Here is a 25,373-nt window from a genome sequence, read left to right on the forward strand (position 1 = left end):
AGGAATGAAAATAAAATCATGCTCATCCCGTCTGGAACACAGTGTCCTGGAGACGCTCCGTCCTGACACGTCCTCTGTCTCATTCCTGGACTGGAACATGTGAGAGCGTCTCTGTACGAAGCGGCGGAGCAACGTGATGCCTTCAGGATGTGTAGGGAAAGATCCTGGTCCCTGGGTATATTCACACATGCTCACGGGACAGATTATGTACACAAAAGACACGGGACGAGAAACACACATGAGAAAAAGGAGTATTTACACAAAGAGGCTCGCAGGTGCATGTGAGTGTGTATGTGTGTGTGTGTGGTGTGTGTGTGTGTGTTGTTGTTGTCATCAGGGTGGCGTTTGGTCTGATTACATAAAAATCTTACGTAATCTGCAGCAGGTCCACACCTGCCTCTTCCTGCAGCTGTAGATTAGAACATCATGTTCTCATCATGTTCTCATCATGTTCTCCTGATGAGAGTTCTGATGCAGACCTCACACATTCTTCTGTTGATGTTTCAGCCAATCAGGTCACTGCGATTGGGCTCTGCTGACATCATCACCGTGCACCGTCCACCCATGTCCTCCTGTATGTGACCACAGTGGGAGGAGCCTATCACAGACCTCTTACATATATGTTTGTCAACCAAGTCTAGGCCGCCAGTTCTGGTCGTCTCCTGACTGGGTCCAGATTCTAGGTGGCATGTTGTGACTAATCTTCATCATCTGCCCCCCCCATTATCATCCTCATTGGTTTGGTTAAGAGAAGTAGGCCAACGCTGCTTTAAGGCGACGCTACGCCTCCATGATGCAAGACTTTATTATCCGAGCTCACCGTCTGCTGAAAACGCACAAACACCACTTGAGGCGACGCCGAGTTCTGGGGCCTCTTGATTGGTTGATGCAACAGGAGCGCTCCTTGGTGGTGGTGGTGGGGGGGGGGGGGGGGGCATCTTTATTCCAGTGAGATCCAGCAGAAATCCCATCATAATCCAGCAGAGAGCCCAGAGAGAGGAGACAAAACCAGCCCCGCCCACGGACGCCGCCGAGCCCATTGAGACGGGCTGACTGGAATCACAGCTCAGGGGTGGAGAGGCGGATTTAAAGGTTGTCAGAAGTGAAGAACAGAGGGGATAAAACCGTATTTGCATAAAAACACGCACCAAGACAAAGAGCTTTATGCTAAAACGAGACGGCCGCCCACACAGGCGCCATATTTAAAACCAACTTGATTTCAATAGACACAAGAATCAAAGGCGACATTTCTACTGTCGCTGCTTCATTTTCTTGCATCAGAAATGGAAAAACCTCATTTTAAAGGGCAAACTTGGTTTCGAATGCTAACTGCCGAGCTAACTCCTCTGCTTCCCTGATCAGTTATGGGCTTTGGCTGTTTTTCGTGATTAGCCACACCCACTCCTTCAAACACACAGGTGGTCACATGTCCAGCATTACTGGGGGCGGGGCTTGTTCCTCCGATGGGCGGAGTTTGGTGTCTTTGTGAGATGGGTGCGACTTTCACGGTGCTTTAACTCTGTAAGTTGCTCAGTTGATCTGGAGAACAAACCCGATTCATGCTAATAATTCTGCATCAAGACAGATTTTGCATGTTGAATAATTGTTAACCTGCTATTCAAATGAAAAGTTTCATTCAAATTTTTGATAACAGCACCAGATTAGTTCCTTTTTTTCCTATTTGTGGGAAGTTTGAGTTCAGATTTAGGGATTTTAAACCACAAATTTTCTTCTGTAGTGGGTTTATTTTTTTTTCACTGCTGCATTTAGGCAGGTGTTTTATTTAGCTGACCTTTGCCGCTGACCTCTGTCCATTGTGGGTCAGTGCAACTTCTGAAAGCAGTTTAGCAATGCTGTAGTTTTTGTAATCGACACTTCCTCTTTAGTTTATCTCTCCATCAGCGTCTGTTTTCTCAGCTAAAATCAACAGGCAGTGTTTTCATTTGAAATATTGACGTTTTCTGATGTCATCCTGGTCTGTAAACATCCCGGCTGGGAACCGTCCTGAGGTTCTGCTCACATGACTGAACCCACACTGGCGCGGCTTCAAAGGTCTAACCGTGAGACCCGGCGTGCACGTTCACCTGCACTCAGATTTCACTTGACAACAGAACAATGTGCAGCTTTACAGGCGCTCGCTGGCCTGTTGCTTCAGTGCAGCCCACACGTCGTGCACGTAGTCTGTTCGGTTGCACGGCAGGAATGCGACACACCTCTGAGGTAACCTTTACTGCCCTGACACGAGTGTGTTCAAATTCCACCTCAGATAAACATCGACTGACGGCCACCAAGGTCAGCGGCTAACAGCCGCGCTAATTACAGGTGTCATCGTAAGTGCAGGTCACATGACAGCTGTGATTTTTAATCATCACATCTGGAATGTTTCTGCAATCCCAACGACCAAACCTGCAGCGACTGCTGACGTGCACGGCGATCCGCACGGCGATCCGCACAACGTCAAGTTTTCACTGTCGCATCCTTGAGGTGATCCAAAGGTGGATCAGGTCCAGTTTCACTGAGATCTAATTGACATGGCAACAAAAGTGCACGAGGACAGGTTGACTTGATAATAACCGTCTCTGTGTCCGCCAGCTTTGCTGCTCTGGGATCAGTGTTTACCTGCGTCGGCCGCAGCAGAGAAAAACATCACTCAGCAGAAGCGTCGCCGGGCTAAATTTAGGTGGGAGCGTTTAAAGACGACAGCCCATAATTCACACGGGAGCTCTTGGAGTTGTTGTGCAATCTGTGTTGGCCGTGACGGCGCCGTTTATTTCCAGAAGGTGTCCTCATTCAGGTCCTCAGAGATCAGCTGCAGGGACAGCTGGGAGCCAGAGTCCTCCGGGATCATCATCAACACACCCCGAAATACAGACTAGTGCTGATGGTGGGCGCAGGAAGGGAACGTGTGTGTCGGTGTGTGTGTGTGTGTGTGTGTGTGTGTCGGTGTGTGTGTGTGTCGGTGTGTGTGTGTGTCGGTGTGTGTGTTAAATTCGATTTCCGACAGAAGACTAAAGTTAAAACCTCACATTTGTCCTTTAATTTAAGAGACCTGGTGATTATTCTTCAGACACTTTAACACACCTTTAATCAGATTTTGGTTCAGCCACATGATATAAAAGAATAAAACCACAAAAAACATGATGAAAACTGAAATTAAAAAAAAGCTTTGTGATGACATCGTAACGTCGTGAGGGGGAAAATCCTCCTGTACTAAATTTGGACCTACTTTAGCCGCCGAATTACAGGAAGTGATTAGTGAGGGTTGAAAAAACTCCAGAGTGGAGAAACAGTCAGAAAGGCAGAAAAATACCGGTGAGAATTTAACCCTCATGGCCGTACTAATGACGGTCGTGGTGACAACAACAATAATAACAACAATAATAATGACAACAACAATAATAACAATAATAATAACAACGGCTGTATGGGGATTCGGTGGAAGACGGGGTAGTTTTTCATAACCTTGTTCAACTTTTAGGTACTTTCCGACCAAACCAGCTTCTACGGCCCAGTAAGCAGCCAGTCACCATGACGGTGCCCCCCCAGAGCCGTGAAACCGCAGCGCTAACATGAAGACATGAGTGGTTATAACCATGATTACTGTTGTCCTTGCTTTATAATCACGGGACTCTTCAGCTTGGACCATCCGTTGTGTCCTCACAAGTGTGTTATATCGTAAACGTCATCAGTCGTTAATCTGTTTTTATCTTTATTCAAGTTTAACTTTGACCATATCGGAGAATGAAGACATAGCATTCCCAATCTTCATCCTGATGGTTCCCGATCTTAATGGCTCAACTCCCGATTAACGTTTAACTCCTGTATTCTTCTTCTGTCAGCCAGTAAAGGAACCAGCTCGTATCTGTTACTGACTGATCTGTTTTTTTATGACCTTTGATCAGCTGCAAGTCACCCAACCCAGAACCAGGAACTTCATGCAAGAGCTGAAGCTAAATTTCCTTCTGGGTCATTATTCTCCTCAGGGAGGAGGTTAGATGGTTCTGCTTTAATGCTCGTGTCGCACACAAACGGTTCACTCTCGGTCAGTGTTCCACATGGTTGTGTGTTCTGGTCCAGCGGTTTACACTTCCCACGCGGGTGACACGGCGCTCGGGCCCCGTCAACAACAGCCAGTCTGCTGACACCGTTTCTGCTGGGTTCCCTGACATCATCACTGCTTTGGGGAGCGGTTCAGATCCACCAGAACATGGACTTCCTGAATCCTTTATTGTCTGTGCCACCGTCAGGTTTTATCTGCTAACAATGAAACCTCGTCACCAGGTTCCACCCAGAACCAGTGTCAAAGTTGACCAGGAGGCTAAATTTAGGCCCAGATTACAAACAGCAACAGTAATTTAGTTTTAGACGAGCCAACAAAAGGTGGATGTATGAGGGGGGATCCAAACCCAGTCCTGAGGAGTCACCAGTGAACCGGGTTTTCTGGCCTACCACTAAGTTAGCACCCAAGAACAATTTTCTGCCTGGTCCGACTGAAACCCCGGCAGGCTAGGGGGTCCTACTGGACTGGGTCAGGAGACCTTGGTTTAAACCCAAACCTGAAGGAGGACGGTTTGGCCTGGTTGGTCCTGGACTTCACCTGCAGACCACAGCAGGTCACCTGCACACAGGAGTACAGGAGTGCAGCACAACAAGAGCTTAGCGGGCAGGAATGTGGAGAGACGGCAGAGGAGCGTGACAGGGTTCTGGGGAGGAAGTTCTGGATGTGTTCAGAGGAACCTGAATGCAGCTGACTGAGTGAGACTCGACTGTGTGTGTGGGGGGACACCGCTGTGTCGACATTTTCCCTGCGTCTGTTTACTGGACGTTCTTTCTTTCGTTTTTAGTCATTTCTTTGTTGTGGCATCGAGTCAAAAAGGTCTTTTTGTGGCAGCTGTGCCCACTTTGGGTTTTCAAAGTTCCCAACAGCACCTGAAAACCACCGCACACCTTCAGTGTTGTGACAGAAAAGCTGCTTCCTCCCACGTCTGTGTCCTGGCCTGCGAGGATGGGGAAATACATGCAAAGTTGGCCCCGCCCACATTCTTTCAGCGCCCACGCTGCTGGAGGAGCGGCGCTCAGCTTTCCTGCTGTTCGACACCCACACCAGTTTCTGCCTCTGGTGGAAACATCGTGAGAGGAAGTTCTGCCATCTCCACTGAACTTTGAGATGTTTTATTCCGCACCGAGGTCACGCGACTGAAAACGCCAAATGGACATCTGCAGCACGTCCACGCCGTTCTTCCAACCGGGGAGAAAATCAGATGAAACCAACGAGGTTTCTCCCTGGGTTCTTCTCAACCGTCTCACTCGTCATTACTGTCCCCTAAAACCACCATAGACTCCGAATCATCGCAGGAATTCCCAGTTTCTACTGGCTGCCCAGCACGAGACCGCAGGAACACGCCGGACGGCATCGACGCCGATAAACATAGAACGCTTCGAGTGAGAGGAACTTCCTGTTTAGAAGGAACCTACTTTCCAGACAGGAAGTTCACATCTCAAGACAACAGAATAGAATGAGAGCGGACAAAGTTGGTTCGATGGCGTCGGCCCGAGTGTCCGTGAGAACCTGTGAGGACGCAGCGGCGCCCTGACTCATGCCAACGTGTCCAAAGTTTACGTGAATCAGAATATCAGCTGGACTGAGTCATGTGACTTCTGGCATCACATGACTCAGCCTGTCTCTGGGCTGCTGTGACTCAGCTGGTGTCCAGAAACATGGTGTCCCTCTGGATGTGGTGTCCCTGAACTTTGCCCCCCCCCAGGAAGTGAGAGCTGAGCTCATGTTCTGGTGAACCTGAACGCGTCCCAGCTGGGTTCTACATCTTCTCCCTTTTGCTGGCTGAGCTGAATGAAGCCGACTTCCTGTTTTGCTCCGGGATGCTGACCTTTAATTCTTGTTTTGGCGAAGATTCAGCAGCAGACAGTAAATCTTGATGTCACCCGCCGCAGGTCCTGATTAGCATGTTTGCTTTATTGTTCGCAGTTCCTCTATCAGCTGACTTCCTCTCAGTTCAAATTTGCTCTGCGCCATGTGAGCACACAAGAGCAGGCTTGTCTCCAGCCTCCATCGCACAAACAACGCCTATTTTTACTCCTGTTATCCGCCTGTTGTGTGACGACGCAGGGCTTCGTCTCGGCCGTGACCTTTGACCCCGCTGTCATGGCTCGGGAAGAGCATCAAAGCACCAAAGATGCACAATCAAAGCCACAGCAGAATCTGCAGCTGCTGCGATCCAGACCCAGCCAGTTTTCTGTGTGTGTGTGTGCGTGTGTGTGTGTGTACGTGAGTGTGCATGCGCTCGTGTGCTACGTGAGCTCAGTGTTCCCAGAGAGCAGACGAGCCTCCTGATAAACAACATCAGCTGTTTCCCTCCAGATCTGTTAGGCCTGAGGAAACTGTGAGAATCGGTTTAGCAACCAGACCTTTAACTTCAAAACAAGAAGATTATTGGCACGTTTACAGAAAAGCTCAGTGTTTTCCAGCCACATCCATTTTGTCCCAATACAACCAGCAATTTAACCCTCTCTGTCCCAGCATAAGCAGTCTACCTGTTTTTCCATTTCTATCTAATTGCTAATGCTAATTGCCGTTAACTGCTAACATTACAAGTTTGACAGTATTTCTTCATACTAACTCTACTTAGCAAGGGGCATCTTCGGTTTCCATAGAAACGCCAGGGGATAGACCCACAGGAGCCAAGACAAGCTAATCTTTGTTAGCTCTTTTCTGTCCAGTTTTAATTCACCTCTGATATGAAATCAGGATATTTCTTTACGTTTTTCTGCCTCGACTGTCTCCGACTGCGGTTTCAGTATTAGGAACAAAAAGAAATCCACCTGAAAGCACGAAGACTCTGCTGCCCCTGAACCTGATCCTACGATCGGGTATCACCACATCGTGTCGTCACGTGGGAACGTTCCCTCAGGAATGTTCTGTCCCGTCTATCTCACGCGGATCAAGTTTCTTCTCTGAACCTGATACAGCTTTAGTGACACCATTTCCTCCTGTTCTACTGGAGGCTCCTATTCCGGATCTATCCACACGTGCAGAACCCAAGCTTGTAGAACTCAGAGGAACCCAGAAACAACAGCGGCGTGATGGTTTACATTCTCTAATTAGATGAGCAGCGATGGAGTTCAAAGCAAGAATAAAGTAAAATGATGCAATCTAATCACGGGCAAATATTAAAAACAAAGGAACAGGGGAGGATCACATGGGGAGCAAGAGATTAACCCTTTAGCACTTGAGCCAACAATTCAACACTGAGAATTAAACAGGCTGTGCCTTTAGTCTGTTTACTTAAAAATTGGAAGTTTGTACAAGGCTAATCAACGAGCAAACATGTGAGCTTTAGCATCACAAGCGAGAGGTTGGTTTTGTTATAGGGCGCTCTGAACCGTACTCAGTAAACCTTATGGTAAATGTGCACTTTAACAGATGTTTATTAAAAGATAGTCACACATATTTTTGAGTCCCTTTGGGCTCCATGAAACGATGTAGTGGGCCACACTTGGCCCGCTGGCCTCAGTTTTGAAACATGTAAACCTGAGTTTAAACGCATGTTAATAACCATTAAGTTCAATATAAAAAGCCTAATTCCTGCTCAAGCTTCATGTAGCTCTTTTTCCAGAGAAGACGCGATGACACAGCATATGGAACACAAACAGCCCAACCTGCACCAAACATGCTGATAACCTATCCCAGATTTGTCAGCAGCTGAACACACCTGACGTTCATCTGAGCAGGAGCTAAATTCACTGGAAAGGTTAGCTCATGGCAGCGCGGTGCAGGAAACTCATGCATCCCATAATGTTTAAAAAAAGCTTGTACATGCTAAAATTACACCTGTGTTGCTTCCTGTTTGACACTCTGGTATCGAATTACTAAATAGCTCCATGTAGGAGTTGGGACACTTTTCTAGTCATAAAAGTTAATATAGCTGAGCTAAAGAGAGCAATGACATATGTGTGTGTGTGGGTGTGTGTGGGTGTGGGTGTGTTTGTTGTACTTGATGTACAGATGTTATTTATATCAACTTTCTAACAACCAACCAGTTAAACCAGTTAGAATTGTTGACCCAATCATTTTACAGGAGCTTTAAAAGACAGCAGCTAACCGCGGGCTTTAGCTAAACTCACAATCAATTGCTGAAACTGACAGAAAAGGCAGCTAGCTGTTTTGAAAGCTCCATTTGTCCAAACAAAAATAACTCCTGGGCATGAATGCAGGACACGTGTAAACCACAGAAGAAATAACCGGTGAGTCATGATCCCGTTATATTAGCATGAAAATCCGCTGAAGGCAGCATCGCAAATAAAAAAAACCTCAAACAGCTGAAGCAAAAGTATGAAACCATCTTTAGAGAATAGTTACTGAGAAGTTAGCGGTAATGCTAACTTTAACCCGTGGATGTCCGGTAAATGTCTGCAGGTTTCTTAATGTATGTTTGTAAATGAAGCCATCAGAGAAATGCAAACAGAGGAACCTGCACAAACAACCTCCCGTCAGAGGACGCGGCGCCTGTAGCAAACATGGACGAGCACGTGCTCACGTCAGGCTACAGCAGCTTTGTGGCTCCGGTGGGAGCAAACCTGCATTTGGTGGAGGTAAATGGTGAAAATGCAGCATGAAAGTGTTTAAAACGAAAGAAAAATCAGGTTGAGGGAGCAACAAAGAGCTGATTAAAGAGAGAGGAATGTGATCTGATAAGGAGACTGATAGCAGCCACCCACGCTGTTGATACCGGAGGCTGGAATGCTCCGGCTGCGTTGTTCCACAGTGTTCCTGAGAATGGAATCACATTAGTCTGGTCAGGGAAAGATCATACTAACCTGCAGGTCCTCCTGCAAACTCCCACTTTAGTTTGTTAGTGAAGGTTCTTAGAATAAATCGCCCAGCTAACAGTGGCTAACAGCTAATGAGAACCCAAATGAGTTAGGAACCCTGAGGAGATCCAGGATGGAATCTGAGCAGCTTAAACCTCTTTACCGATTTAAAGACCGCTGACTGAAAGAGTTCAGCAGGATTTAGACAGTAAAACAGCAGATTAAGCTGCGAGCCCACAGCACAAAACCTCATAAATGTTCTCTCACGGCTCTGAAATCCTCAGGATGAGCATCCAGGGTCCAGGACCTGGGTCAAGGACCAGGGTCCAAGGTCCAGGACCAAGGTCACGGCCCTCAGATGTTTACTGGAGAATAACGAGACATCGACACGTCCTTCCAGCTGGCGTGGAGGCAATAGGCTTCAGCCGGGGGGTGGGGGGGGTGTCTTTGTGTCTTTGCTTATTTTGTCTGTGCTGTAATCCCCCCCCTCTCCCCCCCCCCCCACCAATCAGCACCCTTTGTCATCATGAGGGATGAGAAGCTTCAGCCCTGACCCAAATTCACAGAAACACAACCAGACAAAACAACAGCAAAGCTTCAAAACGATGGTTTAAAGGTGATCAGAGATACTTTTCACAGCAGGAAAACACCCCCCCACACCCACACACAAACACCCGCCCACCCACACCACAACACACTATCAACACCATCGGCGCTGAGCTCCACGGAGGTCGCAGCCAAAACTGATCTCAACACAGCCGAAAGGTTGCGAACGAGTGTTTTTGTAAATAAAGCTTTATTCAAAGTCTGATGCCACCAACAGCAGCAACAAAAGGCGGGAAAACAAAAGGTGGGAAAACAAAAGGCGGGAAAACAAAAGGCGGGAAAACGGTGGAATATTCCAGGAGCAGGAAGGTCGACGCCACTTCAGGCTATTCTCTTACGCTGCTTTTAATGAGTTGTGACACAAAAGGTGGACTTTTTTTGACCTTTCAAACTTCACCATCGGGGGGGGGAAGTTCAACACAGTCGCTCCTTTTGCGTTCCGACCTGTGGAAACACCATCTGCTTGTCCGTCCGTCTGTTGGGAAACGGGGAATTCCCTCCGTCTGAACAAACTGAAAAGTGTGGCTGTGACGGTAAACGCATCTACCTTTTTAAGGAAACAGAAATGCCCTCAGGCCCACTCAAAACTCAGCTCAGTGCCCCCTGGTGCTGCCCCCGCAGGCACACAGTGGTACTACAGTGGTCCCAGTGTGACACACATGATGAATGTTTTCGACACAAACTCCAAATTGCAGCCTCGGCGGCAGTTTTGCGGCGGTGATCGCAGCGGCTGATGACCGGCCTGGCGTTTGCTGTCCGGTAGCGGCGATGAGGTCACCGCTTCTCCCGCTGCCAACTTCCACTTTTCACGATCAAACACGCGGTCGAGGCCGGCGAGCGTGGGAAGGAAACATGTGATGAGAGGACATCTGACTCCACGTTAGCGGCGTCACATGAGCGCAGCTCGGTCCAAAGATGACAGTTTGTTGCTCGGGACGCACTACTCCCGCTCAGCTGATGTCTTCTGACCTTTGACCTCTGAGGGCAGGGCGCGTGAGATGCGACAACAAAACGGCGTCAAAAACGGTTTCCAGAACGATATCGAGGTCAGTGGGTCGACGGTTGGAGCTGACACTGACCTCTTGACCTTCCACACACCTGACCCAGTCACAACATCCTCACAAGGTGAGACGCTGGGGGCCAGACAAGCCCGGGCCTGTCCCGCTCCCACCCCCACGACCACGCCGGCGTCTCGATTGCTAAACCATCGCGCTTTTGCAAACAACGAAACTGAGACGCGGCAGCGAGAGCATCGCCTTCCCACTGTTTCGGGGGAGTTTCGGTGACTAAAAAGGAAACAGGTGACCTACATCTTAGATGTTTGTCGCCGAGTTTCAGAAGAAGGATCAGAGTTCTGCAGAGGTTTCTGGACTGTTCAGAACCTGAGACACCAGAACACCTGGAGCTACAGCCACAGCATTTGTTTCACTGTTGTGGAGACGTAAATAATTACACGCCGTTGTCGTCCATGGTGTGTTGTATCATGATATGCTAGCTCCAGGGCTAGGCCACCCTTAACATGAAGCTGTGAGCTGGTCGTTTTTCAGGTAAAGTGGCAGCAGTTGATTTGTTCTTTTACTTTCGTCAACTGGAGCAAGAGGAACGGCGGCGAGTTTGCTAGTTCCTGATGGGGCCAAAGGAGGAGTGTCTGGAATGTTCAGCTTTTTCTGAAAACAAACATCCTCCTCCCTTCCTGTCTAAGGCCAGGCTGTGCTGGGAGTTTCCTGTCCAGATACAGTGAATGTTCTGTTACATAAAGCAAACATGGGAAACTTTCCAGGGTCGGCGAGCAGCTTCAGAGAACGCCGCGTCCTCCAGCAAACCAGATCGGATCATTAGCACAAGCCTACCATGTCATGAAGGCCGTTAGCATCACAGACGGCGTTCTGTTCCCCCCCTCAAGCTTTAAACCAGCTCATTGACTGATGGAAGCGTCTTTACAGATGTTAATTACTGTTCGAGCTCCGCTTGCTAGTGAGCTAGCATCAGAAAAGCACAGCTCCACCATAGCTGGCAATGCTAGCTGGTGCTGCTCAGTGAGAGATGCTGGCGATGCGGAAATGCAGCTTGTGAATGCAGAGACTTTAAAGAATGATCACAATTTACCTCCAACAATAACAAACTCATGGCAGCAGCCGGATCGAAACCAGGTAAGATCCAGAGGTTTGGCTCCGCCCACAGCAAAGATGGTGGATTAAACGTGAGCTGAGGATCAGCGATCACGACCACAGACCAGTAATATTCAGAGTTTAGAGACCCATCACCTGAGGCCAGCACAGCACACGCGAACGGCTTTTCAAAATAAAAGACAAGCAAACTTTTGTGCGACCTGGGTGTGCCCCTTTCTGATATGTGCTTCGTGAATGGAATGAAGGTTGCCGTGGAGACGCGGGAGCGCCAGAGGCCAAACACGGGCAGGATTTGGCTGCAGAAGAACAGCAGTAAGAAACAAAGTAGTCTGGAATGCAGATAAAAACGGTCTGCAGCAGCAGCGAAACCTGGAGGCGTTTTAAAGATCAACCCCGTCACGTTCACAAACTTTTCAGCCATTGTGCTTTTTCCTGGAAACATCAGACGGAGGTGGCGGCGCTGCTATCTTCACACATCAGGGTCAAAATTCTGAGTATTCGCAGCTTCTGAAGAGCAGCGCTGCAGTCAAACACCCCAGTTAAAGATAAACCCGTGCGTCAGCTGACTTCTGAGAACTGTTGCTTTTTTAGGGCGGGGGCGGGCTGTTGCTATGAGGAAGTGCTGAGGCCTGCGGCCAATGTTGCGCTGCTGCTGCTGCTGCGGGGAGGTTTCTCGGAGCTCGGGTTTCAACACCAGGCTGCGTTCAGCCACCATGTCTGCTCAAGAAGGTCTCAAGTTTAAGGTTCCGAAACAGACGGAGCAACGGAGGGCCTGTTTGCTCAGCAGTCATTCATCTAAACAGTCCTGCTCGTCAATGACTAATTATGTGGGAACACTGGAGCAGCCGCGCCTAAAGCCGATCCCAGGCCTGGAATGCAACAGGTCTGACCCATCACAACCAAACCAGCCCCAGGTGCAACATCTGGACCCCTGAGAAACACCGACGTTTACATTAAAGCTATAGGCGCTTCTGCCACGCGGATGCTTCTGCATGTTGGGGGGGGGGAATAAACAAGAGAAGGAAAATGTTACAATACAAACGTAACGCTTTTATTTCATGAATTCTGCCAGGTTTCCACTGTGCACACACACACACGATGCTGCAACAGCCCCTGTGTAATTGCCTCAGCCCCACTTGTCCGCTGTGTTCCATCTCCGAGCGCTTCACAACGAACCACGTGGGGGTAACCAAGGGCAGCTAACGTCATTAGCAGGAGAGGACACAGAGGTCTGCTGTGGAGCGTTGCCATGGAGAGGCCCGGTTCCATCCCCAAACACCCGGCGAGCGCCGCGCTTGTCCTGTAGCCACCAACAACGCGAGGACCTGAACAAACAGCCCAAACCAGCACGCTCTGGGCCACTGGTTTAAATGGAGCTGAAGAGACACCCCAGTCCAGCCTGTAGACCATTACGTAATTGTCAGGGATGTTTTCAAGCCCCCCCTCCCCCGTCCCGTCCTGTCGGGGCCCAGCGTCTGCGCCCAGCTGTTGTGCACCAGCCCTCTGCACGGCGCCGAGGCTGCGGAAGCAGCTGAGCGCCGCATCAGGTTTCTAGGAAACACAACGCTGGTGTTAGATGTGGCGACCAGAAAAGGCCAAGCGAGGCCGAGCCAATGAGAGCAGGAGGGTTAAATGTGTCAGCAGTGCTTTCGCTTCTTTTTATTTTCATTTTCTTACAGGGGAGCGGGACCGTTCTCCTCCCTCGCGCCGCCCCGGCGCAGCAGGAAACAATCACCCGAGTCCTGGTTCAGTCCCAAACCGTCCAGAATGTGGCCGATCCAAGTAGAAATCCAACAGGAGGGAAAGCAGGAAGTGACCCCCCCCCCTCCTCACGCACGCCGTCCGTACAAAAGAAAAGGCGTCACAGGAGCGAAAATTAAGAGGGCTTTGAAGAACCAAAAACCACATTAGAATAGTGAACGAAAACAAAGGTCAAGCTGAAATCAGGTCAACTGACTGCCAACAACAGTTTGCATAGATATACACTTTTACATTTATTAGAAAAATAAAGTTCTTTGTGAATTAAATAAAACCCTAATTGCTTGACTGCTGCTGGTAGAGTCTGTCCTGTGAGCCGCGTTTTGGTGTGTTTGGCGGGTGCGTGTGGATGAGAGACCGGGAACAAACAGAAAAAGAAGAGCGCTGCGGTCGTCCTTCAGCAGTGGAAGCCTTTGAAAGTCCTTCGTCCCAGTCACGCAGGGACTGCAAATAAGGCTCTGGTTGTCCCTAAGTTCACCGGATCAACAGGGCCAGCGTGGCCCCGAGCCCGGCAACCCCCGCGAAGGCCATCAGCATGTTCCTGACTGACGACTCTGGGTCCGATACTTGGAAAAACTCCACAAATCCTTCCTGCAAACAGACCAGGGGAAGAGCCGTGTGAGTCGTCACATATCACGCAGGCAGCTTGCACAATGGCAGCGGTTACGCAACCGCCACAGTTTCTTTGGTCCCACTTCCCGTCCCTCAGAACTCACCCAGCCGTTGTTTTTGATCAGCCAGTCCCGCCGGTCCGTCAACAGGTACGTGGAGATCTCCTGCGCCACCGGCTCCACGCAGTCCCTCCGACCATTGTCCTTCATGTGCTGGGCCACCACGGCTCCAAAGGCCACTAGGCTGGCGATGCGCCCCCAGTTGGTGACCCCGTCTGCGAATATGCTTTTGGCTACCGAGCTGACGAAGCTCACATCGTCTCCTCTGTCGTCCAGGGTCAACTGTTTGGTCATCCCTGCATAAAAGACGACATTATGGATCAGGCGCCAGCTTAAACAAAGTCTCAACTCAAATCGGAACCACTTGAATGTTGCATTATTAAAGCTATAACCCGGTTCTGGGCTCTCTAAAGCCGGGGACGCCAACGGCCGCTTCTTGTCTTTGTCCCCCCCCACACACACGCACAAAGCCAGGCTACCTACCATTGTACACGTATCGGTGCTTATCCATCAGGTTCGCCACCACTCGCTTCATGGTCGACAGCGCTCCGCTCTCCCTCCACTGATGTGAACCGATGCCGCAAAAGTCCGCCATGAAGCGGCTGAGGAGCTGCCTCGTGTCGTTGTCTAACGCCGCCTCGTCCTCCGCCGGGCGCCCGGACACGTCCAACCCGTTCACCGAGTTAATCTCCGGCGTAGACGGCGCCGACCGTTCGATGTCCTGGCTGCCCTCCTGGATGGCCTTCCGCAATATGGGTGCGATCACGGAGAGCTTGCTGGGCCGCTTCGGGCTGTCGTTGCCGCTGAGGGAGCCTCTGGAAGCCATCGGGATCAGCGGGGAGGAATGCCCCGCTCCGTCCACGACTCCATTTTGGAACATCATATTCATGGTTTGCAACGCGGTGCGATCCGTAATAATATTCATCTGAGCTGCTCCTCCGAATTTAGGGAATGAGTAATAACTAAAAATTAGCGACGCGAATTACGTTTGGCGTGAGAAAGGAGCGAACGGAAACCCTAGACGGTCGTTGACGCCATAGCTGAGACGCAGTGAGCGGAAGTGAAGCCTCGCGAGCTATATTCCCCAGTGGGCGGGGCCACGCACCGACGTCAGCAACGCAGTATAGAGAAGAAAAGTATAATAAATGTAAACTTTGAAAATAAAATTAAAAAAAAGAACCTACAAAAACCCAGAATAAATACATTTTGGCATCGATTCTAAAGCTAAACTGTAAAAGTTGTAATCCATCTAAATTTCATTTTCAGGTGTGTAATTTCCATGACAAAAGGAATTTTGAAATAGGGCCCCTGGAAATAGACAATCGGTTGACATGACAACATAATAACAACAAAATGCCTTTCATACATACCGTGAGCCTTTACAAAACCAAAATCGGATTAATCTGATTCATTGAGTGTATTGACCATTAAAAGCTAAACAATTGAGTCACAATTCTTAGTTATTATATAGTTATTCTATTCCCACCCTTCACATGATACTAAAACAGAAGCTACGTGTGTGTGACGTTTACGTTTTTTGTGAAGAAATTCCTGGAATTTTCCAGGACGTACGTGAAAGAAAACACTACCTCCACCTAGTGTTGGGTCAACGTATTACAAAATCAACCAAAACTGCTGACAAATACAGATTTGTGGCACTTTTTACACCTCGATTATATCTGACAAGGTAGTTGTAAATTGTTTTCTGATCAAAGAAATGTATCACCATACCCCACTGTCTTTGATCTTTGGATAACCAAAGATTGCCCCCGCCACGGAAATGTCATCAAAATCCATTCAGAGCCTTGAAGCTTTTTTAATTTTTTGGACACATCTGCACACCCGATTTATTAGAAATCAATCAATAACAAACACCAGATCTTACCAATGTAAAAGTTTATTTCAAATACTGACAAAAATCCTCTCACCTACTCCCACACAACTGAAACATTCCAAGTACTCGCATACTTTCTCAAAGTCTTAAAATGATTCCTGTGTTCTCCAGTCATTCTCTTTTCCATGTAAACCCTTTTTTGTGGAAGCAAGGGTGCCTCTTATTTCCCTGCAGTTACCTCGGGCCAGGATGAAATATAGTTAAGATGCACCAAGAGAACACAAGAATAAAAAGAATCACTTGCAGAAACCAGAAAACAGAAGAGGTAAAAGTACGCCAGAGCACGCGTCCTGTCTTCTTTGTACATTCTGGCACGTTGTCGGAAACGTTAGCCCACTATTTCCACTCGTTAACCCGCTCTGCGCAAACATCAAGCAGCATTCAAGAGCCCGCCGTCCTTTGATTTCCACCCACAAGCTTTTACCAATAAAATAACAGCTCTGAAATATGATATGATGTTAAATATCAACCAAAACATTCCCGGCTGATCTTTAAAGCTCTAAAGCAACACGAAGCTGGATCAAATTGAACCCGGTTATAGTCAGCTGATCACAAGAGCTCTGACAGAGGTACTCGGAGAGAAAAGACCGGCAGAACACGGACGACAGGTGCTCTCTGCAGGGATTCACCTCATAGATTTGTCTTAATCAGCAGCATTTACACATATTTTCCATATTGTACAGATTCACCAAAACAGAGCAGAAGTAGTGTTGAACTGAGGGGACCTCCTGCTGGGGTCTATTTACAACGGCGGCAACCAAAAAGCCAGAGGCCAAGAGGTCGGATCTCTCTGAGCACATTTGACACGATTTTAAAGAGAACAAACACGGCTGAGGAGGCGATGGCGCCATCGCATCGGAGTGTGCGTGTTTGAAAAGTCCCTGATTCTGAGAGAAAGGGGGGGGGGGGGTGGTCAGCGACCGGTTCAGATGCCTGGACACGACTGAACGGGACCGCAGCCTTGGAGAGGGCGGGAGGGCTCGGGATGTCAAGAGCAGGGGAGTCTGGAGACCCTGCAGGCATCCGCCAGTGGCCCTGGGAACGCCTCCGACACCTGTGCTGATCGGGTTTCCTGCAGTTTACCCTCGGACACCCCCGACAGCAAAGGTCACTCTGTGTCGTGTGTCACTCTGGGGAGGGGGGGCACTGGTGCTTGATGTGTAACCCAGCTGGGGTTACGTTACCAGTTGGTCTTGAAACTGTGTTCAGAAGCCAGAAGCCAGAATCACCACTGAAACCTGACGCCGGAGCTTCAACCCGGTGAAGATAGCAAAACGCTGACTGAAACAGGGATACTAACGCCTCACAGAGGAGACCAACGTCCCCGTGAAATATTCCAGTACGGTAACAACAGAGTGTGGCCGGCCGCTCACAGCTCACATGCATGTTATTTACAGAAGGGACGTCTCAGCTGTTGGCAGCCTTTAGCACGACGGGAAAAGAATGAGTATGTGGGGACCAAGAAACACACACCACCGCCAACGCTCCGCATCCGTCTGACGCCGCGTGAATATTCCAAACTTTGCTAAAGTTATTAAGCTTTTCATTACAATCATGCAGCATTTTTATATACCAACAGAAGCTAAATGTGGAGTTTGAAATTCCCTGTTTGACTGAGCTGCAGCAAATGATCTCAGCTTTGTTCGATGAAAAGTGACAAAAAGATGAACGGCACCTCCCACTACACACACACACACGCGCACGCGCACACACACACCATTTTGATGGATGCAAAAACAGAAAGACGCGTACTCTACAGACTACAAAGTGCTTGAACCCATCTGACCCCTGCCTGATGACACACGTCTACTCTGATGCATCTTGGAACACAGAAAAGCCAAGAAGACACGAGGGAGGTGGCGGAGCAGAGCAGGCAGGTGAGGGGGGGGGGCCGAGCTGTGCGTGGTGGCAAAAGGAGAGCAAGCCGAGACCTCCACCGCCCCCACCGGGCCCCACCCACACACAAGAGAGTGACTCTACAACCCTGTTCGGCATCTTAAAGCCAGCGGTGCCCGGGGGGAGAAAGGGAAGAGAGGGAGGGGAGGTGGGTGAGGAGGAGATTGGGAGGGAGGGGGGTCTAGGAGACCCAGGGGGGGTGGGGGTGGGGGGTGAGGGTGCTTCTTGGATGGGTGAGGCTAGCCAGCTAGCTTGCTCGTCACCAAGGAGGACTTCCTCTGGGGTAGGTCCTGGGGGGTTGGAATGTGGTCGCCGGTTACCAGGTTCTTGTCGGGGCCCGCCACCGGGAGCTGCTTGTTCTTCATCTTTGCCTTGGCCATGTTGTAGTCGCCCGAGTCAAAATACTTTTGCTGGGTGGAAGAAAAAGAACATACAATTAAAGGAGGATTTTGCCCTTTGAGCTGGTCTTACAGCTGCAGCCAGGAATTCCAACCCCCCCCCCAGCTGATGACCTCAGTCTGCCCTTATTAGTGATGGTGACTCGCTAACAGTGACGTGTGTCTGGGCGTCAGGACGATGCTGCGGCCCTCAACACCGCTGTGACAAACGCGCTCACCCACCCCTTTCTGTAACCTCTTCATCAGGAAGTCGGAGCCCCCGGGCCTCTGGGCCAGGCCGGGATACTTGGCCTTCAGCTTGGCTTCCTCTGCTTTCACAGGGTTGCCGTGCTTCTCCTGTCCGTCCTGTGGAGACAACAAACAAGCCCGTTGAGTCTTTCTGCGAGGCCTCACATTTGCTGGAAGGCGGGCGAGCTGCTGACGAGGCCGTCGCTCGTTTATCGGGATTCAGGAATGTCAAAAACGCCCCTGTAGAAACCTCAACTCTGGAAAGGACTTCTGATGAGTCCCCAAAACCCGGGCGGTGCCACCAAACAATCCCGACTCAGGTCTGTCTTCTCTCTCAGCCTCGTTCCCTTTCTAACAATCACCAAAATTCCAAATCACCAGTTCAGCCAGTTCCCCTTGTGGCTGTGGGAGTAGCAGCTCTGCTTTGCCCCTCTGGCGGCTCCGTCTGCCACAGATAACCATGTTTTCAGTAAACATCACAGCTGTACAAGCTGGCCTTCCAATCTTACCATTCCAGAGCACTTTGAGGAATTGAGGTCAAAAAACAGTGGCATGACAACACCTCTAGGTGTCACGGCAGCAGAGGAGCGTCCAGAAACAAAGAACGCTGTAGACAACACAGCGTCACCACAGGCAGAGCCGAAGTCGCTCCAGACCCGTCATTCAGGTCCCTGTCATGCACTCGCCCAGACCTGCAATTTGGGCCAAAAGGACGCACCTTGTTTCTGCACACAATGATTAACGGCACTTCAAACATCTCAGAAAATGAGGAGGGCAACGTCCACAAACCCATAAAACAGTCTGAGCTTCAAAAGGAGGTTAACAGGGTGCATAAAGCAACAAATACCTGCAAACAGGACAGGACAGGACAGGACAGGACAGGACAGGACAGGGGGGAATGGTCCTCTGGATACTAACGTGCATGAGACTCTCCAACACAATAAAGTTTTCTGGGATGTCACAACCGCCGAATCCTCAAAGTCTGCAGACGACTGATTGTTGTGTGGATCAAAAATACCTATATAGGGGAAACATTATCCTCAAACACAGTTTTGTCTAGAGTCCAATTGAAATATGAACTGAACCATCCAAAAACCCCAGGATATCTGGATCTTTGTGGGTATTTAAATTTGATAATTATCTTAGCTTCAAAGCATTCCCTCCTGTATCTGAATGCACAGATGATGATGATGATGATGATGGCGATGGTGGTCCTGCCCAGCAGACCTGATGTCATCATATCATATATTTATAAACAGCCATTATGTTCCATAGAAGCCTGCAGTATCTCACCCTGGGACCAGGCTTTGCTTACACGTGGAGACACATGCGGAAGCAACACTGTGCTTCAATCAGACACCAAGTCTATTTGTCTAAGAACTGAAGTATGTGTGCGCATTCAGGGCCTGGGACACGGACCCAGCGGAACCACCAGGACCCGTCTTTATTTGGGGACTGTCAGCATGTTGTGATCCCGACCAGAACAGACCAATGAGGCCCGAGCTGCTGTGGACTCAGTAGCCAATGACATCCGGCAGCAGCGACAACACAAAGTGACACACCGGCGGTGTTTTGTTGGCTGGGACCACGGCGAGAAGACCGTATTCCAGTCCAACTGATGCCAGCTGTCTGCCGGCGGTGCTCCCCTGCAGCCGCACTTCACGCCTGCAAAGCGACGTTAGCCGTGTCGAGGAGCTAGCTCCGTGGTTAGCCAACAACATTCAAACAGCAGCCAGGAAAACCCACCTGTTTCTCGTCCTCATAGTCCAGCTGAGAGTCCGAGTCCAAGTTTTCTGACGACATTATGTGTGCGTGTGATCGCCGAGCTTGTGTCACGTCTATCAGACGATTGGACGTGACAGATATTGGAGGAGTCGTTGGGTGTACCTGTGCCGATTATAATTCCGCTCTGGACACGACTGCTCCCCAACAAAAATGGCGTTAACACAATGTGACATCACCGCACAGGAGGGGCTGCCGCTTCTGATTGACATATACAGTAACCAATAGGGGCGCGACATTGTCTCACACAGAGCCAATCGAACGCCGCTATGGGTGATTGACAACCAATCGACCAATGACAAGTCAGAACGAGCAGTGTGGGCGATACGGGGTTCGCGGCTCAATAAAACGCACAAGAACACAATTAAAACAAGTACAACATCCAGGCAGCTTGTTGTTTTTTATTAGATACAAGTTTTCTAAGAAGTAATGAGGACACTGTTCAAATCTACATTTTTATGTTGAATGTTGGCCGCCGCATTTGTCATTTTTGTTTTTTGATTTTTTTCTTGGCAACAAGCTCCACGCTCTCTGATTGGCTACTTGTTGAACGCCTCTTCCATCAATCTACTTGGAGCGGGAACGTCGAGAAACGTCTACTTTTCGGTTGTTGTTTTTTCTCATCTTGTTATTTTTAAGAGAAAAAAGTTTCCTTTATCGCTGATATGTTTGTGAAAAAGATCTGGTTTGAATACAGAGAAAAGACGTTTTCATTGTAGATTAGCTTACTCCTTGCATTATAGCTAGCCCGAAGGCTATCAGAATATCATATAAAACTATCTGAAGGTATCTTTTCAAGCTATCATTTACTTTGACTTTCTAGGCTGTCTTTAATTTATGATCTTTCTCCAGTGCAATGGCGTGTGTACAGAAAATGAGAACCACACAGGTAAACGTAATGTGGCTTAATTAAATTAACCAAGTTAGTGGAAAAATAATGTTTCTTTTAGCTAAAAATCCCAAATATAGTTCAGGCAATCTATAACATGTCCACACATACACCTTAATTACAACAAGAAAAGTTCACTCTTTATACCTTAGTGATGATTTACATGATTATTTGTATTTATCCTGTGTGCAAACGGCATTCAGATGAACTGGATCTATCTAAAATGAAGTGTTTTGTAATGAAAAGCGGTGCTTTTGCAGGCCTGTGATTGATTGTGACTCCTGCAGGAATCTCAGCTGCTGCCAAACCAGGTGTTATCGGAGCAGCAGTCCTCATTGGTCATCAGGAAGCTGCTGGCCATCGCCGTGTCGGGAATCACTTACCTGCGAGGAGTCTTCCCCGAGAAAGCCTACGGGACCAAATATGTCGAAGGTTACGTGACACGCCAGCCCCTTTGACGCCTACTGATCGAGATGCTTTCATCAACCTGGCAGTGATTTCTCCCCACAGATCAGAAGGTGATGATCCTCCGAGAGGAAGGCAGCTGTCCTGGTGCAACTCAGATCGTTCAGTGGTGAATAGAAACTAGAAACCTGCTTTGACAGTGAGACCTATTGAGATAAACATGTGATATGATGATTGAAAAGGTAGAAAAACTGTTACTTTCTTGTGCTTTATGGTTTGTGGAGTTACTTGGTACACAAGCATGTATTTTTATCCTTGTTTTCATCCAATTCTTGCAGGCTGCAGGGGTGCTTTGAGGCCATTCAGCTTAAATATGTGAGTAGCAAAGCCTTTTTCATCCAGTCCAGATATTTGGCAAGATTGATTCTAATATATTTGGAAAGATTTAACCTGTTCTTAACTGGGAATGTGTCATTGCTCTGATTTTAATGGATTTGGATGTGTTTGTTTTTCCCCACCAGCTGAGGACAGTTATTCTGTCTGTGAGTATTTTCTGATTTAAAATTGGGCTTTCTTTGTGTCTGACTGAATAACAAAGGTTAGAGAAGGTAAATCTACCTGCAGACATGTTCCCAGCCCATGTTGAGAAGTGTCTTGCCGTTTCTTTGTTCCAGCTCTTCACTGACCCGGCGCTCCCACAGGTAACGTGCGGTTTGTCTTCTCAGCTGAGCGCCTGTACAACTATATTCCAGGTTTCCTGGTTGTTGTTCTGATCATACGCAGCATCCACCTTTCTTTCAGAACGTGACTGAGTTTTACCAGTTTAATATCCATTACACTCCAGAGGGAATTCACATGGACTTTGAAAGGTGAGGCCTCTTTTCTATTGTATTATTATTTTTTCTATTGTAAATAGTTTTAAGCTTTTGTCGCCTAATCCAGAAAGTGGTTCGTGTTTCTATTTGGTTCCTGCAGTAACACATCACCTAGTGCTAATTAGCTTAGGTCTGGTTTGGTATCTTTGTCATGAGCCTTCTGTCATCTAAAGTCATCAGATAAACTTTACACCTTCACTAAATGGTCACGTCAGCTTGTTTTGTCTTGTTAAGTGTTTGATGCCTTTATAATCACTTAACACAAGAAAACTTCCAGTTCAGGGGAAAATAAGAGAGCAATAGCAGAAAGAGTGAGCAGGAAGTGGCCCATGTCCAGGTCCTGAAGACCACAGCATCTCCCAGACTCAACTGACCTTTGTGACCTCAGGGTTAATCTAAGATACAAGGAGTTAACCCACATCTTCTTCGTTGCCAGCGACAAGGTGTCGATGTCCTGCAGCAACACCAAGAAGGCGAGCATCCTGCTGGTGAGGAAGCTCTACACGCTGATGCAGAACCTGGGTCCTCTGCCGGACAGCGTCTCCCTCAACATGAAGCTGGCGTACTACGAGGAGGGTAAGGGACCCGCATGTGTGTTTTCAGTGTGTTTCTGAGACTTTGTTGTGTCTCCACAGTCACTCCTCAGGACTACCAGCCACCGGGCTTCAAGGAGGCTGAAGGTGACACCTTAGTGTTTGAGAAAGAGCCGGTGAAGCTCACCATGGGCGAGGTGGTGACCCCGTACCACACTCTGAAGCTAGGCATGGCCACAGAGAGACACAGGCTGGAGCAGGTGAAGGACACAGACAGCCAGAAAGCTTCTTCCAGATGATTCGTGTTTATTCCCCCACAGGCAGGAAATGAAAGAGGAAATGAAACACAATCTAGTCATTCTTCTTTTAAAGCACAGCTGTTTTCACTCCAGCATTTTGGCCTTTTGAACCAACACATGCTGCTTCTTACTGGAGCTTTGTTACCTGCAGGTGGAGGAGAACGTTTGTGTGACGGAGAAGTGGGTTCTGAGAATGACGGCAGAGACACAGGTCAGAACCACAGAAAACAGCAGCGGAATATTTACGAAGGAGCTGAAGCACAGGATGTTAAATGAGGGCGGTTGCAGTGCTTCTGAAATGTGTTGTTGACATGTGACCATCCTCAGAGTCACGTGGTCGAAGATGAAGAGAGGTCTGAGATGGAGAAGGCAGACACGTTTAATCCAGGTCAATCCCACCACTCTCTCCCTCATTTAATGGTGTATCAAAGAGCTGCAGGTAATACAAGAGACACCTGAACATTTATTCCTCAGCAGTATCATCAGAAAATGGGTGAAATCCTTGATAGAAATCAGGTTGTGTCTGCACTGATGTGTACAGACACTAGAGGGCGCTGAAAGAGGCCTCCACGCGTCTCGGCCATCTTATTGTAATGAGCAGACAGTAAACTGGGCCTGATAAAGGTTTCTGTTACAGCTCTTGTTCTGTTCACCTTAACCATGAAGTGAGTTGATGTCCTGTGATTCCAGACATCCAGATGATCTGCCACGAGAAGATTGACAGTTGTGAAGAAAGCACCCAAGTATTTGCGACATTCAGCAGGATTTTATCCGTCTGAAAGACCAAACTCGATGTTTCTGCTGTCTTCATGGACCATCTGTCCCCTCTCAGGTGGACCCTGGACCGCTGGAGACCTCCAGCGCGGAGGTCGGCCAGAAGAGGACCAGGAGTGGCCGGATCATCTCCTCCACCACAGTCAGTCATGGTTTTAACCACAGTTTAACAGCCAAATGTCAGTATTCTGAAGGTAGCTGAGTGTGTGTGCGTGTGTGTGTGTGTGCGCGTGTGTGTGTCTGTGTGTGTGTCTGGGTGTGTGTGTGTGTGTGCGTGTGTGTGCGCAGGAGAAAGACGTGACTGTGAGCATGCCAGCAGCGACGGGTGCCAAATCGGTGAGAACATTTCTAGCCGTGTTTGTCGGGTGTGTGAGGAGCTCCTGGGAGAACTTCATCAGCTTGGGTCCGACAGCTGTCCGGCCCAGGGCTGAGGGAACCGCGTGGGTCGGGTGTTTGTTGGGTGCCGGAGGCGGAGTCTCTGGGCCTGGCGGCGAGGCGTCACCTCTCTGTTGCTCTGCTGTTTCCAGGTCTGTCAGTACCAAATGCCCGACAGCCAGGAAACGCCGTCCACACGTGCGACCCAGAAAAAACGCAAATTCAGCGAGCCCAAAGAACCGTTCTGACCCCGCGGCCCCACGCCGGCGTCACGGCGCCGCTTCGCTTTAGTTTTGTCAGGTTTGCAGCTGTTTTTAAGGCAGACGTCTCCTTCAGGCTGAATTCATTTCACGTTTGCTTGAGGTCGATCCTGAAGTTTAGTTTTCCATTTGTATCTGCTGGGAGTCGGAGGAGCCGGACCGGCTGATGGATCAATACTGGAGCCGTTGACTGTTGTGTGTGGAGGTTCTGCTTTACTCACATGAATAAAAACCCACAAAGTTCCCTGTCTTTTAGTGCAATATTATTATTATTATTATTATTATTATATTATTTGGGCACATGCTGAATGCATAATCCTCGCTGGTCACCCGTGTTATTGATAACCCGATCAAGCTCAATTCTAGACCTGTGTAAAGGTCAGAACGTGTGACTGAGCCCCCCCCCCCGACGTGCATCGTGTGGGTTCGGTGCTGGGATGGTTTGTGGAACCTCGTGAACGGGAACCCACGTGTGTGGAGGGGGGGGGGCAGGAAGTGACAGCATTTGCATGTGAAGCAGCCTCGTATGAAGCTGGTAGTGAAAGTGGATTATGTGTGTTCACGCCGACCTCTGGGCGCAGATAAGGGCCCATCAGCAGCGCCCCCCCCAGCAAGCTGTGTGTTTTTAATCTCCCATTGTTTTTCCCAGAGAGAGGGACACGGGCTGATAGACTGCCTTAACCCGGCGCCGATCAATACCGCGGGAAGCCTTTGTGATGCATATCCAAGCAGCCCCCCCCCCTCTGCTGTCTGCAGGGGGGCAGAGAAAGAG

The 25,373-nt window shown here is 48.9% G+C and overlaps 4 protein-coding genes across 7 annotated transcripts in view; 1 reads left to right on the forward strand and 3 right to left on the reverse strand.

Annotated features, from left to right (window-relative positions):
* Positions 1 to 25,373, reverse strand: part of tmod4 (tropomodulin 4 (muscle)) — a 291,784-nt gene that overhangs the window by 17,240 nt on the left and 249,171 nt on the right. The gene's annotated exons all lie outside the window — the stretch shown is intronic.
* mcl1b (MCL1 apoptosis regulator, BCL2 family member b) lies at positions 12,594 to 15,051 on the reverse strand. Of its 2 annotated transcripts, XR_008952268.1 has the most exons (4): positions 14,477 to 15,051; positions 14,039 to 14,289; positions 13,242 to 13,913; positions 12,594 to 13,115 (listed from the first exon to the last, which is right to left on the reverse strand). XR_008952268.1 is itself a non-coding variant. In XM_057044539.1 (3 exons), exons 1-3 carry the CDS (start codon positions 14,916 to 14,918, stop codon positions 13,797 to 13,799), a joined length of 810 nt encoding a protein of 269 aa, XP_056900519.1. In that variant the 5' UTR covers positions 14,919 to 15,051; the 3' UTR covers positions 13,198 to 13,796. The 2 variants fall into 2 exon arrangements, 1 of the variants encoding a protein (XP_056900519.1); XM_057044539.1 differs by lacking the exon at positions 12,594 to 13,115 and having other exon boundaries at positions 13,198 to 13,913.
* On the reverse strand, positions 15,875 to 20,357 carry ensab (endosulfine alpha b). Its single transcript, XM_057044545.1, has 3 exons — positions 20,156 to 20,357; positions 18,404 to 18,526; positions 15,875 to 18,193 (listed from the first exon to the last, which is right to left on the reverse strand). Exons 1-3 carry the CDS (start codon positions 20,210 to 20,212, stop codon positions 18,023 to 18,025), a joined length of 351 nt encoding a protein of 116 aa, XP_056900525.1. The 5' UTR covers positions 20,213 to 20,357; the 3' UTR covers positions 15,875 to 18,022.
* On the forward strand, positions 20,580 to 24,851 carry hormad1 (HORMA domain containing 1). 3 transcript variants are annotated; one of them, XM_057044526.1, is made up of 16 exons: positions 20,580 to 20,797; positions 21,044 to 21,080; positions 21,368 to 21,512; positions 21,591 to 21,654; positions 21,824 to 21,860; positions 22,007 to 22,027; positions 22,160 to 22,186; positions 22,287 to 22,354; positions 22,797 to 22,936; positions 22,996 to 23,153; positions 23,344 to 23,403; positions 23,520 to 23,631; positions 23,883 to 23,935; positions 24,025 to 24,108; positions 24,255 to 24,302; positions 24,494 to 24,851. In XM_057044526.1, the coding sequence occupies exons 2-16, from the start codon at positions 21,048 to 21,050 to the stop codon at positions 24,587 to 24,589; spliced, it is 1,146 nt and encodes a 381-aa protein (XP_056900506.1). In that variant the 5' UTR covers positions 20,580 to 20,797; positions 21,044 to 21,047; the 3' UTR covers positions 24,590 to 24,851. The 3 variants fall into 3 exon arrangements, with proteins under 3 accessions (XP_056900506.1, XP_056900509.1, XP_056900507.1); XM_057044529.1 differs by having other exon boundaries at positions 20,591 to 20,797; positions 23,520 to 23,580; XM_057044527.1 differs by lacking the exon at positions 20,580 to 20,797 and adding an exon at positions 20,812 to 20,977.

Source organism: Takifugu flavidus, chromosome 10 (assembly GCF_003711565.1).
Source record: "Takifugu flavidus isolate HTHZ2018 chromosome 10, ASM371156v2, whole genome shotgun sequence".
NCBI lineage: Eukaryota > Metazoa > Chordata > Actinopteri > Tetraodontiformes > Tetraodontidae > Takifugu > Takifugu flavidus.